Genomic DNA, 14859 nt, shown 5'->3' with positions numbered 1-14859 from the left:
GCAGGCTTATGAAAGACCTGAATGGAACTGCACTAACGTCGAAACTTTGTGGCTTACTATACCAGAAAATTCACTTGGAGCTAATGGTCGGCGTAATCTTCATATTGGATTGGTCTATATACCTCCCGATTCTAAGCAGCCGCAACGACTTATGACGTTTATTTCCTCATTCAGTCATATAATTGAATCAAACCCAAATGATTACTTCATAATTGTTGGTGACTTTAATCTTCCTATCATTAACTGGTCTCCCACGGGACCTATTATTTTAAAGCAGGGTACGACCCAGTTACAAGAAATCTCCGAAGATTTCATAAAAAAGTTAAATTCTTCTGGCCTAACACAACATAATTTTATTCCCAATATTTGTAACAATGTGTTGGATTTAATATTAAGTAATGTCTCTCTAGATAATACCAGAGCTGACATAGCATTGGTTAAGCCCGATATGCACCACCCCTGTTTAAGTATTGATGCAACTGACTTACTTCTGCGCAAAATGTCTCCAAAAGTTGGTCAAAAGTATAATTTCTATCGCGGTAATTACGAAGCTATTAATCAGGAACTAAGCGAGGTCAACTGGACACAGCATCTTAATGGAGACACTATAGATGAAGTTACAACAAAATTTTATGATATTGTGAATAGAACTATTATAAACAATGTCCCAATAAGCCGTAATAAATGCAATAATAAGTACCCCGTGTGGTACACTAAGTCTCTGATACACGTCATAAAAGAAAAACTAAAAGCTCATAGGCGTTGGAAAATGTACAAGAACCCGCGAGACTATGACGAGTTCTCGTTGTTACGTTGTAGGCAAAAGCGTATATCCAAAAAGTGCATGCTATCTTATGAACAGCATGTACAAGATAACATGGCTAAGAATCCTAAGGCGTTGTGGTCATACTTAAGAAACAAGAGGCAATGTAAATCTGGGTACCCTAGTATGCTAGTTCTTGGAGATGAGTCATATAAATCGGAGCCTGAGATTTGTGAGGGTTTTAATAAATTCTTCAACAGCGTCTTCCACTCTCCTGACGATACTTATGACCTACCTGAACTACCTGAGTCAGATATCATATATAATAACATTCACATAACGGAACACGACGTCTTTAAAGCTATAAAAAATTTAAATATAAACAAGGGTCCAGGTAGTGACGGAATACCAGCAGTTTTCCTACAAAGATGTAGTAAGGAACTTGCAGCACCACTATCACATATATATAATCTGTCCCTTAACACATTCTGTGCATTCCCTTTAAAATGGAAAGAAGCACATGTAGTTCCTATTCATAAAAAAGGCTCCAAAAACAGAATTGACCATTATCGACCTATCTCAATCCTTAATTCTTTTAGCAAACTGTTCGAAAAACTAGTACATAATGTTATAAGTCCATTAATCACTAAACAACTACCGGAGCAACAACACGGCTTTACTAAAAATCGCTCAACAGTTTCTAATTTGACTATTTTTACTGACTATATACTGAGAGGTATGGATGAGGGTGACCAAATTGACGCTATCTACACGGATATAGAAAAAGCTTTTGATCGCGTTGATCATATTATCCTGTTACATAAGCTTTTCTCCCTTGGAATACGTGGTGACCTTTACAGATGGATAAAGTCATACATAACTAACAGACGGCAAGCAACAGTAATATGCGGGTACAAAAGCATGTTCACTAACATTACATCAGGAGTACCCCAAGGTTCAATACTTGGCCCATTATTATTTAATGCTTATTTGTACGATATAAAATATTGTTTTCACTTTTCTAAACATCTTATGTTCGCGGATGACCAAAAAATTTTCTTAAGAATAAAATCAATAGATAACTGTAATCAAATTCAACAAGATCTTAATAGGTTAGAAATATACTATAAACAAAATAAACTTTCAATAAATATAAACAAATGTAATAAGATAACTTTTTCGCGTAAAAACAAAAAAATTCAATACACTTACAAAATCGATAACACCCCAATAAAACAAGTAAAATTAGTAAAAGACCTGGGAATACTATTAGATGAAAAAATGGGCCTATCACAACATATCGATGACATAACAGGCAAAGCGTATATGCAACTAGGATTTGTCAAGCGGTCATGCAAGACATTTAATAACATACATTGCATTAAAAGCTTATATTTTGCTTATGTTAGAAGCGTGCTGGAGTATGCGAGTGTTATGTGGTCTCCATATTATACTAAGTATAAAAAAGCAATAGAAAATATACAAAAAAAGTTTGTAAAATTCCTTAGTTTTAAAAAATACCAATGCTTCGATAGTTATGCGCATTCTTGCAATTATTTTAATTTAGACTCATTAGAAAGTCGGCGAAGTCAGCAAGACCTGCTTTTTTTACATGGTATCCTTAATGGGCGGATCGATAGCCCCTATTTGCTGTCGTTAATTTCTTTTAAAATTCCTTCTAAATATGCGACAAGACACTCAAAATTGTTCCATGTGCCTCGTACGAACTCGAATTACCTGCATAATTCACCAATGTTTCGGGTTTTATCTAACTATAACACTAATTATGAGGAATTTGATATTTTCCACCTCACCAAGGAACATGTGAGAAAATATTTGAAGGGGCGGGAAGACTCGAATTTTGTTTAGGTTGTATTTGGTATTATTTTTTGTTTTAAATATTAAATTTCAGTTCTCTGCATATATTTTTTCTATTGATGCGCTTATTTGTTACATTTTTCTTATATAATATTGTATATCTATGTAATCTGTTTTGGCTTTTTGTACTGTATAAGTGTTTGTTTTGTAATATTTTGTATGTTAGCTGTAAGATTACTTATAATTAAATAAATAAATAAATAAATAAATGATACAGCAACTATTATTTTTATTTGTTATTTAAAAACTTATAACTTGAACGCAGAGGTTTATATGGAGAAAAATCATAGAAAAACCTAAAAAAGTTTTCATTCCGGAAAACCGAACAGTCTCTGGGGTAGCATAGCAAAATGTTCCATGTGGGTATGTACTAAAAAGGTAGGCATTAAGGAGAAACGAAGTTCGCGGGGGCAGCTAGTATTAATAAATAAATAAATCAGTGGCGCTACAACCTCTTAAGGTCTTGGCCTCAGATTTCTGAATCTGTTTCATGATCATTTTTAAATCTAATAGGCAAGTAGGTGATCAACCTCCAGTGACACACGACATCGACTTTTTGGGTTTAAGACATGTCGGTTTCCTCACGATGTTTTCTTTCGTTCGAGCGAATGTTAAATGCGCATAGAAAGTCCATTGGTGCACAGCCGGGGATCGAACCTACGACCTCATATGAGATTCGCACGCTGAAGCCACTAGGCCAACGCTGCTCTAGCAGCTAGTATTAGTATAAAAAAAAGTGCGCACACGTAAGAAGTGAAACTTCTTTATGACCTTATTTTTCGAAAAATGATCTACTATATGCAACTTTACAGAAATTGGTTAAATAAAGTTAAATTAGTTAAAGTTTAACAAAAGGCTTTTATTATCATAGACATGAATACAAATACAATTATTTCATTTTAACTTATTACTGTACTACTATGTAGTACTAAGATTATTAAAGAATTTCATTAATTGTAATAGAATTAGTAGTATTGTTATCGTTATTATATATTTTTGTTATTAATGGCTTCGAATCTCTTCGGATCAACCGTGGTAGGGACAAGAAAAAGATGGCCCGTAACCGAAAAACGTGACGATTTGCTACAAAATTTCTCCCATACGTCGATAAAGAACTTTCATTCCAACGCCGATAAAGAAGTTTGACTTCAAAAAGCAACATGGCGCGTAACGGAAAAATGTTACACTAAATTTTTTTCCAACCCCGATAAAGAAGTTTCAGTTCAATAAATTTGGCCCCATAATGATACCATGTAAAAGCCTGTCAAATTAACACTCACCACAACAAACTGATAGTTCCACCGACACCCAGCTGCCTCTCCAGGACTTGGCTGATGGGTACACCGCAGTAGTTCAGCTCCTGACCTCTCTCGTCACAAATCGTGCTTATAAAGGCCGCCGGTTTGCGGATGATACCAAGTTTCTGAAGCATACATTTATTATATTTAACAATTATATAATAACATACATTAAAAATTTTGTAATGTTGAGAAACTAAATTACCTTTAGTATTGTCTTTTATTGCTATAACTATTACACATTTAATAAAGCAATTTTTAACCGGATTGAAGTTATGTATTAACGATTATTTTACATAATTTTATCTTTTAGTCGATACCAACTCCGGGGAATTAAATACAAATAATACAACTTTTTCTACAGCTGTGATAATTTATGACATTCAACACCTTTTGTCATCAGTCACCGTGACCACGCACGCTGTAAAGCACGCGAAACGTCGGATAAATTTAAATTTATGTAAAATAATTATAAATACATAACTTCAATCCGGTTAAAATTGTTTTATTAAATTATCTTTAAGAAAGTACTTTATTGTTGTTTTGTTATTATATACTCTTAGTATTTGAAAGTTATCTCTGGTCCCTTGAGTTTCATAATATACAGTAAAGGAGAAAAAGGTTGATAAAACTAGGAATTTAATGGATAATGACAAACAGTTTGAGAAATAATGATTCATAATCAACGCTATCATTAAAATTAATTCTTTCTGAATAATTATTAATACGATACGAATGATAATTATTAATAAAAGCAAAACACTATTTTTAGTTGAAACTAAGCCACTAATAAGCCTTAACAAAAACTAAATTAGTAAAATTTTCATCTACTCTTTCTCTCTCTACGAAATTGTTTTTACGCAGTTTTTTCGTTCCACAAAGAGGTGGTGCGCGGTAGAAAGTGACTTCAAAAAGCGTTGTATTGTGAAACGCCAGGCATCAAAATGGAATAAATATATAAAGAGATACTCTTTTAGTTTTTTTCTATGAAAAAGTAAGTTACTATACCGAACAATTTAAAAAAGGATTCATATTGAAACATTATTAATAATAATTTATACACATATATCTTAAAAAGACAAACTATCGCTTCAGTAAAAGTTCTAAGCTATAATTTAGTTACAAAGCAAGTCATATTTAGCTATTTAATTAATAATGATTCACAATTAATGATTAAATTGATTGTAATAATGATATTTTTTATTAGTTAACGATTACTCACCCTCGCCCAATCATAGTCCATTGGTACTTTGGGAGGTTCCACTTCCTCCTTCTTGATGATTTTGCCTTCTTTCACCAGTTTCAAGTACACCTATAAACAGAAAAAAATTGAATGAAAAAGTCTGTCGGGTCCACTGGTAAAATTATATAATGTACTAGTAGACTCGGCCAAGCGTTGTTGTGGCTAAGGTTTTTGTTATATTACATAGTAGTAACCTACTCAAGGGAAACGGCAGGAGAACACCAGTCATGGGGACCACCATGCTTTTTTGGTGGTAATGCCATTAAATTGTAGCTTATGTGAAACGTTGGAACTTTCAACACTGCGCCATCTGTTAGAATTGTGACTATCAAATAATAAACAAATATTTTGCAATAAAATTGCGGGTATAAATTGAGATGTAAGCTATCCTATCTTTTAAGTTGGATCAAACTACACACGGTGTGCAAATTTGATTGATATCGGTTCGGTAGTTTAGGAGTCCATAGCGGACAAACAACGTGACACGTAATTTATGATGTAAGATGAACACCCAATACCTTGTTCACAGCATCACCGAGATTATCAAAAGATTCTGGTACAGTGACTCCATACTTCTGTAGCGACGCGTTCTTCGCAACTGCCTTTTCCAAAGCTGAACCAGCGAGCGAACCCGCGTGTCCAAACTGTACCTCAGATGTGAACATGTCTAGAAAAAATATTGTCTATGGGAGCGTACAAGTACAACGTAACGATGCGGGGCGGGGATTGAATTATGCGTTATTGTTAATATTTTTTTTCGATTTTCCAGAACTTTACACCCCATAATGGTAACTTTTAGGTATAAAGAGTCACTAGGTGGTCACGAATCGTTTTACTATTGGGTGCAGAAAAACGTTACGGTGCGTTACGTTTTTCTGCACCCAATATGCGGGGTCAATAATCTCCCTGCGTTCAAGTATTACGTCACGCAATTTTTGGTGATACTAGTGATCAGTGGCGCTACAACCTCTTTTAGGTCTGGACCTCAGATTTCTGAATCTGTTTCATGATCATTTTTAAATCTAATAGGCAAGTGGGTGATCAGCCTCCAATGCCTGACACACGCCATCGACTTTTTGTGTCTAAGACATGTCGGTTTCCTCACGATGTTTTCTTGCACCGAGCGAATGTTAAATGCGCACATAGAAAGAAAGTCCATTGGTGCACAGCCGGGGATCGAACCTACGACCTCAGGGATGAGAGTCGCACGCTTAAGCCACTATGCCAACACTGCTCCATTATACCAGTGATTCCCAATCTCATTTATTTTCAATATTCAAACTACATAATTTCTATATAAAATAAATCTGTCTAAATCTGTTATAACGACTTCGAAGGGACTACTCATATTTGGTCGTAATAACCGATGACGTTATTAAGTACCTATACTCTGATTTTTAATTTCGTAGAATTCTGACATTTCATAAGTGTTGCTACTAAAAAGTTCTCCACCGAAAAATTTACAAATTTGACCCATTTTATATATAGACCCAATAAAAAAAAAGCTACGTATTTTTTATGTTTTACCTACCAAAAGGTAAATCTAAATATTTACTATTAAGTAACCTAATATAAAATTAACAAATATTTCAAAATATGAATTAAATTTAATTACTTTATTTTATACTTTAGCTTAGTAAACATTAAAAAAAAAAAAAAATGTTATCTTTACTTGTGTGTTTTTTACTGTTTGTGATGAACAGGGACGTAATTATCAATGTTGAGCCGCACTTAATACCGCACTTAATAAAATGGATACATTCACTAACAAATAAAATGTATAGACTCAGATGTTCAGACTCGTATTGAAATTGAAAAATGTGTCCGGCCAAAAAGGTTTGCCATCTCTGACATTATAAAAATTATACATACCTACATTTTATTATTTTTTTATACATATACTAGCTGATCCGGCAAGCGTCGTTTTGCCATGTTTATCATTTATAAAAAAAAAATAGGGGTTGATCGTAGAGGGGTGAAAACTAGGGGTTGTATGTATTTTTTAATGCTGTATCATAAAAAAATAAAAATTAAAAAATTTATCTAAAAATTAAAAAAAAAAATAGGGGTGGACTACCCATAACATTTAGGGGGATGAAAAATAGATATCCGATTCTCAGTTATACCCAATATGCACACAAAATTTCATGAGAATCGGTCAAGCCGTTTCGGAGGAGTTTAACCACAAACACCACGACACGAGAATTTCATATATTAGATTTTTAGTAAGGAGTTCACCAACCATTAACCCATCTTGAATGGGACAATTGGGGTACCTATTTAATTTTCATGGTAATACCTGAACAGGTTCCAATACACCAGGCGACCATGGGTTTGGTGATCAGTCCGTCGCGGATGGCACGACAGACGTGGTACTCTTCCACTCCACCCACTTCACCCAGGAGTACTAGCATTTTCACATTCGGATCAGCTTCGAATCTGAAATATATTAGTTCTTTAGTCGAGTAAGAAAAAAAAGGGTGCGTGTACTTATGTACGCGCGTAAGAAGTTGTACTTCTTTGGCATTATTAAAAATAGTTTTTAATTGCATGCAAATAATTAATTACAATTAAATAATCAAAGACTGGAAATGGAGTCATTATAGACAATAAAGTTCAGTTTACATTTGAAAAATTAAATGAATAAATATTTATTATTATTCTCTTACATTAAGTATAACATAAATTCTATTATTATTCGAATGTTGTTTTTAAATTATGTCCAATGCCGTAGCATCTTTCGTGGGCAACTTCATTCTGTTAATTTTCACGGTGCGCGGGCATCATAAAATTTCACTCTCATCAATTTTTCAGAAGCGCCTAACTTCAAAAATTATATAAAAGAAGAAAACTATCTTGAGCCAAGAGAACTATCTTAGCCTCACTGGCAGGGGATTTTAAGGGTAAAAAACGGTTTATCTCGATTTCCGGCAAAACTAAAAGTCCTATGGAAAAAAGGCAAATGGCAAAGTTGTAGGTAATAAAAAGATCTAAAACTTTTGTATTCACACATTTTTCACATAACCTCAAAATGTATGTGAAAAATTAACTAAAAAAACAAGTTTTTGGTTTTTAATTTTTATCCGTCAAAATATCAGCTTTTTACAAAACGTTGGTGTGCTTTCAGTTCGTTGAAATCTTTACTTTCCTATGGTAAAAAAAATATTAGACCTATCTACCCTGGTCTATATTCCAATTAAAACTATAACTATATTTTGAAATCAATTAAAAGTATTTACCTCAACAAATGATCAATAAACGTGGTTCCAGGGTATCTGTCTCCACCAATAGCCACGCCCTCACAGACGCCATCAGCGTGTTTAGACAGTATGTTGTTTAGTTCGTTACTCATACCGCCTGAACGGGAAACGTAGGCGACACTGGAAAGATAATATTATTAATAAAAGAGCGTACCAATTTTTAAAAGGCCGGCAACGCACTAGCGAGCCCTCTAGCATTGAGTGTTAAAAAGGTAAAAAACAACCTATTTTAAAAAAAGTGCTTCGTGATCGTTTGTATGGGGCCAGTAGGTTATCTGACTTCTGAAAAGTACATTGGTTCACAGCCGGGCTTCGAACTAACGACCTTAGGAATGAGAGTCGCACTCTGAGTAAAACACTGCTTTAAAAGGCAACATTTACCAAAAAAAATAAGAAAAAGATATACTGTTTTTTAAATAATTAAGAGGGTAGTTCGACACATTACATACACTTTTTTAGAATAATTAATAAGAGGGTAGACGCACAAAATTAAAGATTATTAAAAATAACGAGGAAGAGGGTAGTATAAAAAAATTTAATAGTGCTTTTTTTTAATAATTAAAAAGAGGATATTCTCACAAAATTAAAAAGAGGGTACTCTCACAAAACTTACCTTCCAGGCCTATACAGCTTGCTTTCAATAATATTGTCGATCATACCAGCTGTGTTACCAATTTTGAAGCACCCAGGTTTGATGCCACCCACTGTCGCCGGACCAATAATATTAACCTAAACGAAAAGATGCAATTATTTTGGGAATTTCTTTAAGAAATTTTATAAAATTATTTTAAGAATTACATAGTTTTAATCTCTAATCATAAGGTTAGAAGATACGGAGTAAATAGAAGAAGATACGCCCATCTCCTAGTCTGGCTAATAAAAGAAGATAATTGAAAACTTTCGGATGGCAACACAGAATGTCATTGAATTTCTTAGGTTAGTATGATTTATTGTCTTGATACTTGCAATTACTCATTTTTATTTCTATTATATATTTTTTGCGAATAGTTAACAGGTATAATAACCTAAACTTTGTTTTATTTGATTTTTTATTTTGTTTCTTTCGCAGGATTTGATTATTCCGAATAAAGTTGTGTTTTATAATAAATATATTTTGTCATTTTAAGTATCAATAGTAAAATACTAAATACGTATTGTATTTAATTTCATAGAATTACAGTTACTATTAAGGTAAAAAATAAAATCAAGTATCAAGTAAGTGTAATCCACAAAATATCAAACTTTTAGGGATACCATACTAAAAAAAAAAGAATTTGCCGCGCTTTTCGTTATCTTCTTTCATTAGTAGAATGCGAGAGCAACCCCGGAGCCTCTTAAACGCGGCTTTGTAGGAACTACTCGAGGTGGTTTTAGTGGGTATGGATCACCCAGTCTGATTAGCAGAGATTCTGGTGTGGGTCGAGTACCACATACCCCTGCATAAGCTGGTGACTGTTCCTACTGATGCTAAGCATTTATTACTCGATGTTTTGTTTCCATATTATATATACACCACCACTATATGAAATCAGCTTTCTTTTTTGGAGCTACCCTCTAAAGTGGTTTTTCAATTAGACTTTCAAAACAGCGTACCAAATCTTAAAGAGCCGGCAACACACTCGCAAGCTCTCTGGCATTGACAGTGTCCATGGACGGCGGTATCATGTTCCTCCATGTTCTAGAAAAAAATCCTTGTGCAAGACTTGGAGATTAGAGACTGAAGAAGTTTCCTACCAGTTCTTCTACCCCCTTCTACTCCAGATTTAGGAACTGGTGATGTAAATGTCTACTCCAGATTTGGGAACTGGTGATGTAAATGTCTACTCCAGATTTGGGAACTGGTGATGTAAATGTCTACACCAGATTTGGGAACTGGTGATGTAAATGTCTACTCCAGATTTGGGAACTGGTGATGTAAATGTCTACTCCAGATTTGGGAACTGGTGATGTAAATGTCTACTCCAGATTTGGTAACTGGTGATGTAAATGTCTACTCCAGATTTGGGAACTGGTGATGTAAATGTCTACTCCAGATTTGGGAACTGGTGATGTAAATGTCTACTCCAGATTTGGGAACTGGTGATGTAAATGTCTACTCCAGATTTGGGAACTGGTGATGTAAATGTCTACTCCAGATTTGGGAACTGGTGATGTAAATGGCGTATGGTAGCTTACCCCTCTTGCATCGGCGAGTTTGATGATCTTCCTCGTCATATTCTCTGGAATACCTTCAGCAATGATGACGATTGTGGTGATTTGTGGATGTTGCATCGCCTGGAAATTAATCATTTACAGATTCGAATTGCCTCAATATGGTGTCGCCAGAAATTTGTGATCTTGAAAAAATTGTTTGTATAAATTAAAAAATTTTTTTAACTGTTTACACGAGTGTGTGGGTGGCGGGTGCATGTGAGTGAATGAGGGATTGTGTGTTAGGTCTCAAGAGGATCTCCAACTCTGCGTATGGGAGCGTTCAAGTATTTCGCCACGCAATTTTTTTGAAATGGGGGGCCCCCCCATTTCACGCGCCGTAACGTTTTTCTGTACCCAAGGATAGTAAAACGTTTCGTGACCACCTAGTGACTCTTTATACCTAAAAGATACAATTATGTGGTGTAAAGTACTGGAAAGTGCTATCCAGAATATGCCCATTTATCTACCGTACCTCGCCCTCTGTACCTATCTATCTATAACTCTATCGACTTGGTCTGTAAGGAAGAAATTGCAGTTCAATATTATACCATACCTGCATAGTACTGTCGAATGCTGAACGCAATGAAGCAAAGTTCACCAAAACAGTTGCTTCTTGATGTTTCCTCATCGCAACATCCATATCACAGAATACTGAAAAAAAAATTTTAATACTTTAAAAACTACAGAAACTTTTACGTATCAAACTTTTTCGTCTGTGTTGCATGTCGCGTGACGGTCGGCCGCGGAGTAGGGATAAAGTGAAAGGCGCTCGTCATAGCAGCCAAGGCCAATATGGCGGTGCCTATAGTTCGCAGCAGCTGACCGTGTAGTGTATAGACTATTATTTAATATGTGTATATAATCTAAATAATTGTTAAATATTATGTATTGTACCCTCTAAGACACAGAGTTCAATAAAAATATTATTATTATTTTATTATTTCCCATTATCATTACAGGTATAAAATTAAGATTGATAAAGCGATTTTTATACCCTTAATGGAATATTATTCCAAAAATTTTTAGTTAAATATCTATAATGTGAAAAAAGTTTAACTTTTACCGTGGTTTCATAAAACCACATAATCCTTTTTTCTTAGTTTCGAAGGAAAAAATCTCAAATCTATGATTTAGATAAATTATAGACTAAGCTCTCTCTATCTTCTAATTCGTTTCGCATTCGGTTCTACGCTCTACTGACAAATTGACTTTGACACATTGACATTTAACAACCTGCAAGATGTCTATATTGCGTGGTGTTGCCATTCTAATAAAACAAATGACATCGAGTTCATTTATAGTCTGGCTAACGAAAAAAGATAATTGAATTATTTGAAAACTTTCGGATGGCAACACAGAATGTCATTGAATTTCTTAGGTTAGTATGATTTATTATAGGTATAGGTTAGTATGATTTTTTATAGTCTTGATACTTCATGCAATTACTCATTTTTATTTCTATTATATATTTTTTCCGAATAGTTAACAGGTATAATAGCCAAAACTTTTTTTTATGGATTTTTTTGGATTCTGATTTTAATTATTCCGAATAAAGTTGTGTTTTATAATAAATATAGTTTTAGTTTTCCATGCAATGCTAGTCAATTTAAGTATCAATAGTAAAATACTAAATACGTATAGTATTTAATTTCATAGAAAAACAGTTACTATCAATGTATAAAATAATAAAATAAAATCAAGTATCAAGTTAGTTTAATTCACAAAATATATCAAACTTTTAGGGATACCATACTAACATTTTTTGAATTTGCCGCGCTTTTTCGTTATCTTCTTTCATTAGCTCTACTATATTATGAATTCTTGTATAGAGCTGTCAAGTGTAGACAAAAGGTATTGAATAATGATTTTCACGAACCTGGTATGAAAACTTCCTTATTTCCGAAATAGTACTTTTGTTTATGGTCAGCCGTGAAGGGGTATACAATGGCAACAACGGACGGCTCCGAGCGTCGAGATATGTAGTCAAAGTCTAACATTCCCTGTAAAATTAAAAAAAAAATCATTCAATCCTATTTACTCACTAATAAAAAGTCAGTTAAAAACTATAAAAAGCGTGCAACGGAACGTCGATACGAACAAACATGGCGGCACACAAACGTGCGTTCCATTGCACGCTTTAGATGTTTTCTATTCACTGCGGGTAATACTGCGATAATTTTTTTTTATGTTTCATGAGGCACATCTGATGTTAAGTGATACCATCGCCCATGGACACTCACACTGCCAGAAGGCACAAGCACCCTGACGGCCTTTTAAGAATTGGTACTCTCTTTTCTAGAAGGACCTTAAGTCGCATTGGATCGAAAATACTTCAGAGGGCTCGCGAGTGCGTTGCCGGCCTTTTAAGAATTTATACCTTCTTTTCTTAAATTATAGTCGAATTGGTTCGGAAATACTTCAGAGGGCTCGCGAGTGCGCTGCCGGCCTTTTAAGAATTGGTACGCTCTTTTCTTGAAGGATCTCAAGTCGAATTGGTTTGGTAATAATTCAGAGGGCTCGCGAGTGCGTTGCCGGCCTTTTAAGAATTGATACCCTCTTTTCTTGAATGACTTAGTCGAATTGGTTCGGAAATACTTCAGAGGGCTTGCGAGTGCGCTGCCGGCCTTTTAAGAATTGATACCCTCTTTTCTTGAAGGACTTAGTCGAATTGGTTCGGAAATACTTCAGAGGGCTCGCGAGTGCGTTGCCGGCCTTTTAAGAATTGGTACTCTCTTTTCTTGAAGGACCCTAAGTCGCATTGGTTCGGAAATATTAAGATATACTTCAAGATCACATACCTGTATGGCCCTATTTTGCATTCCCCAAACGATGGCCTTAGTCCTATCGCTGAAGAGGGGCCTAGCGGTGGACACTTGCTGTCCAAGGTCCATCCTGGTTGGGGCTTGGGAGCAAACTAGGTCCAATAACGAGTTCGTCAATTCTGGCAACTCGATTTTTGGGGCCGGCTGAAAAATATCAATACAAACATTAATCCACAATTCCTTTTACTATTTGTGTATTGACTGCGCACGCGCATCTTAGATTTTTTTTTACTTACAGCTGGTTGAGGTTTGGGCAGTTGCTTGGGCGCGTAATCCAACTGGTGGTCAGGCGGTATTGGCGCTTGGCCTAAGGCCAAACCGACGATGGATGTCATGTTCGCCTCCGGTCCAAACACGTACATAGGTATACGTAGACGATGTCCTACTTCACGCATTTGACTGAAAATATTGTTTTAAATATTAATCCGTGATAAAACCTTTTATAAACAAGTTATTAAAATTGTATAGATAAGTTATTAGGATTTTATTGACAAATTATTATAACTTTTAGACAATTTATTAAGATTTAATAGACAAATTATTAACATTTTGTAGACAACTTATTCAAATTTTATAGATAAATTATTACGATTTTATAGACAAATTATTAAATTTTTTACAGAAGTTATTAAGATTTTGTAGATAAGTTATTAAGATTTTATAGACAAATTATTAAAATTTTATAGAAAAACTAGCTGATCCGGCAAACGTCGTTTTGCCACGTTTATCATTTATAATAAAAAATAGGGGTTAATCGTAGAGGGGTGAAAATTAGGGGTTGTATAAATAAAATAAAAAATATTTAGGGGTGGACTACCCTTACATTTAGGGGGATGAAAAATAGATGTTGTCCAATTCTCAGACATACCGAATATGCACACAAAATTTCATGAGAATCGGTCGAGCCGTTTCGGAGGAGTTTAACCACAATCACCGCGACACGAGAATTTTATATATTAGATTATTATTATTAATTTCAAATTCATCGTACGAGCGTGATATTTTTTATTGCTTTTGTAAACTTTTGAGTTCTATACACTATGTTTTCTATCTTTGGTTATATGTTTAGCATAATTGCTTTTATGTTATATATTATGCTAGCTGTAAACAATATATATAAAGTACATACCGAAGTCCCTCCTGATAATTGGGTCCGCCCCGTCTCACGAACAATGTAACATTGTATTGTATTAACGCGTCCTTGTACGTCTCTATAGCTGTGATGATTCCACGGAATGTGTCAGCCACATTTGTGAAGTTCGCGATTCCACCTCCAATTATCAAAACCTGTAAAAATGGATAAGGCGATGATAGAACGATAGTCTATTGTCTATGATCTTTCTATGTTGTCTATGGTTCATTAATGCCTTCTATATTACTACTGTAGTAGTGTTATTGAGAC

General features: G+C 34.6%; 1 protein-coding gene across 2 annotated transcripts in view; it reads right to left on the bottom strand.

Annotated features, from left to right (window-relative positions):
- LOC125058290 (ATP-citrate synthase) overlaps positions 1-14859 on the bottom strand; it is a 58813-nt gene that overhangs the window by 8615 nt on the left and 35339 nt on the right. For both annotated transcript variants that reach the window (XM_047662342.1, XM_047662343.1), the window contains exons 9-20: positions 14587-14744; positions 13694-13856; positions 13434-13601; positions 12512-12635; positions 11189-11286; positions 10618-10716; positions 9056-9171; positions 8422-8562; positions 7482-7621; positions 5701-5849; positions 5162-5251; positions 3922-4064 (exon numbers count right to left, since the gene is read on the bottom strand). In XM_047662342.1, the coding sequence (XP_047518298.1) occupies positions 3922-4064; positions 5162-5251; positions 5701-5849; positions 7482-7621; positions 8422-8562; positions 9056-9171; positions 10618-10716; positions 11189-11286; positions 12512-12635; positions 13434-13601; positions 13694-13856; positions 14587-14744 (1589 nt within the window). The remainder of the gene's footprint in view (positions 1-3921; positions 4065-5161; positions 5252-5700; positions 5850-7481; positions 7622-8421; positions 8563-9055; positions 9172-10617; positions 10717-11188; positions 11287-12511; positions 12636-13433; positions 13602-13693; positions 13857-14586; positions 14745-14859) is intronic.

Source organism: Pieris napi, chromosome 18 (genome assembly GCF_905475465.1).
Source record: "Pieris napi chromosome 18, ilPieNapi1.2, whole genome shotgun sequence".
Lineage (NCBI taxonomy): Eukaryota > Metazoa > Arthropoda > Insecta > Lepidoptera > Pieridae > Pieris > Pieris napi.
Note: the sequence above shows the minus strand (reverse complement) of the source record. Positions and strands in the feature narration are given on the sequence as shown.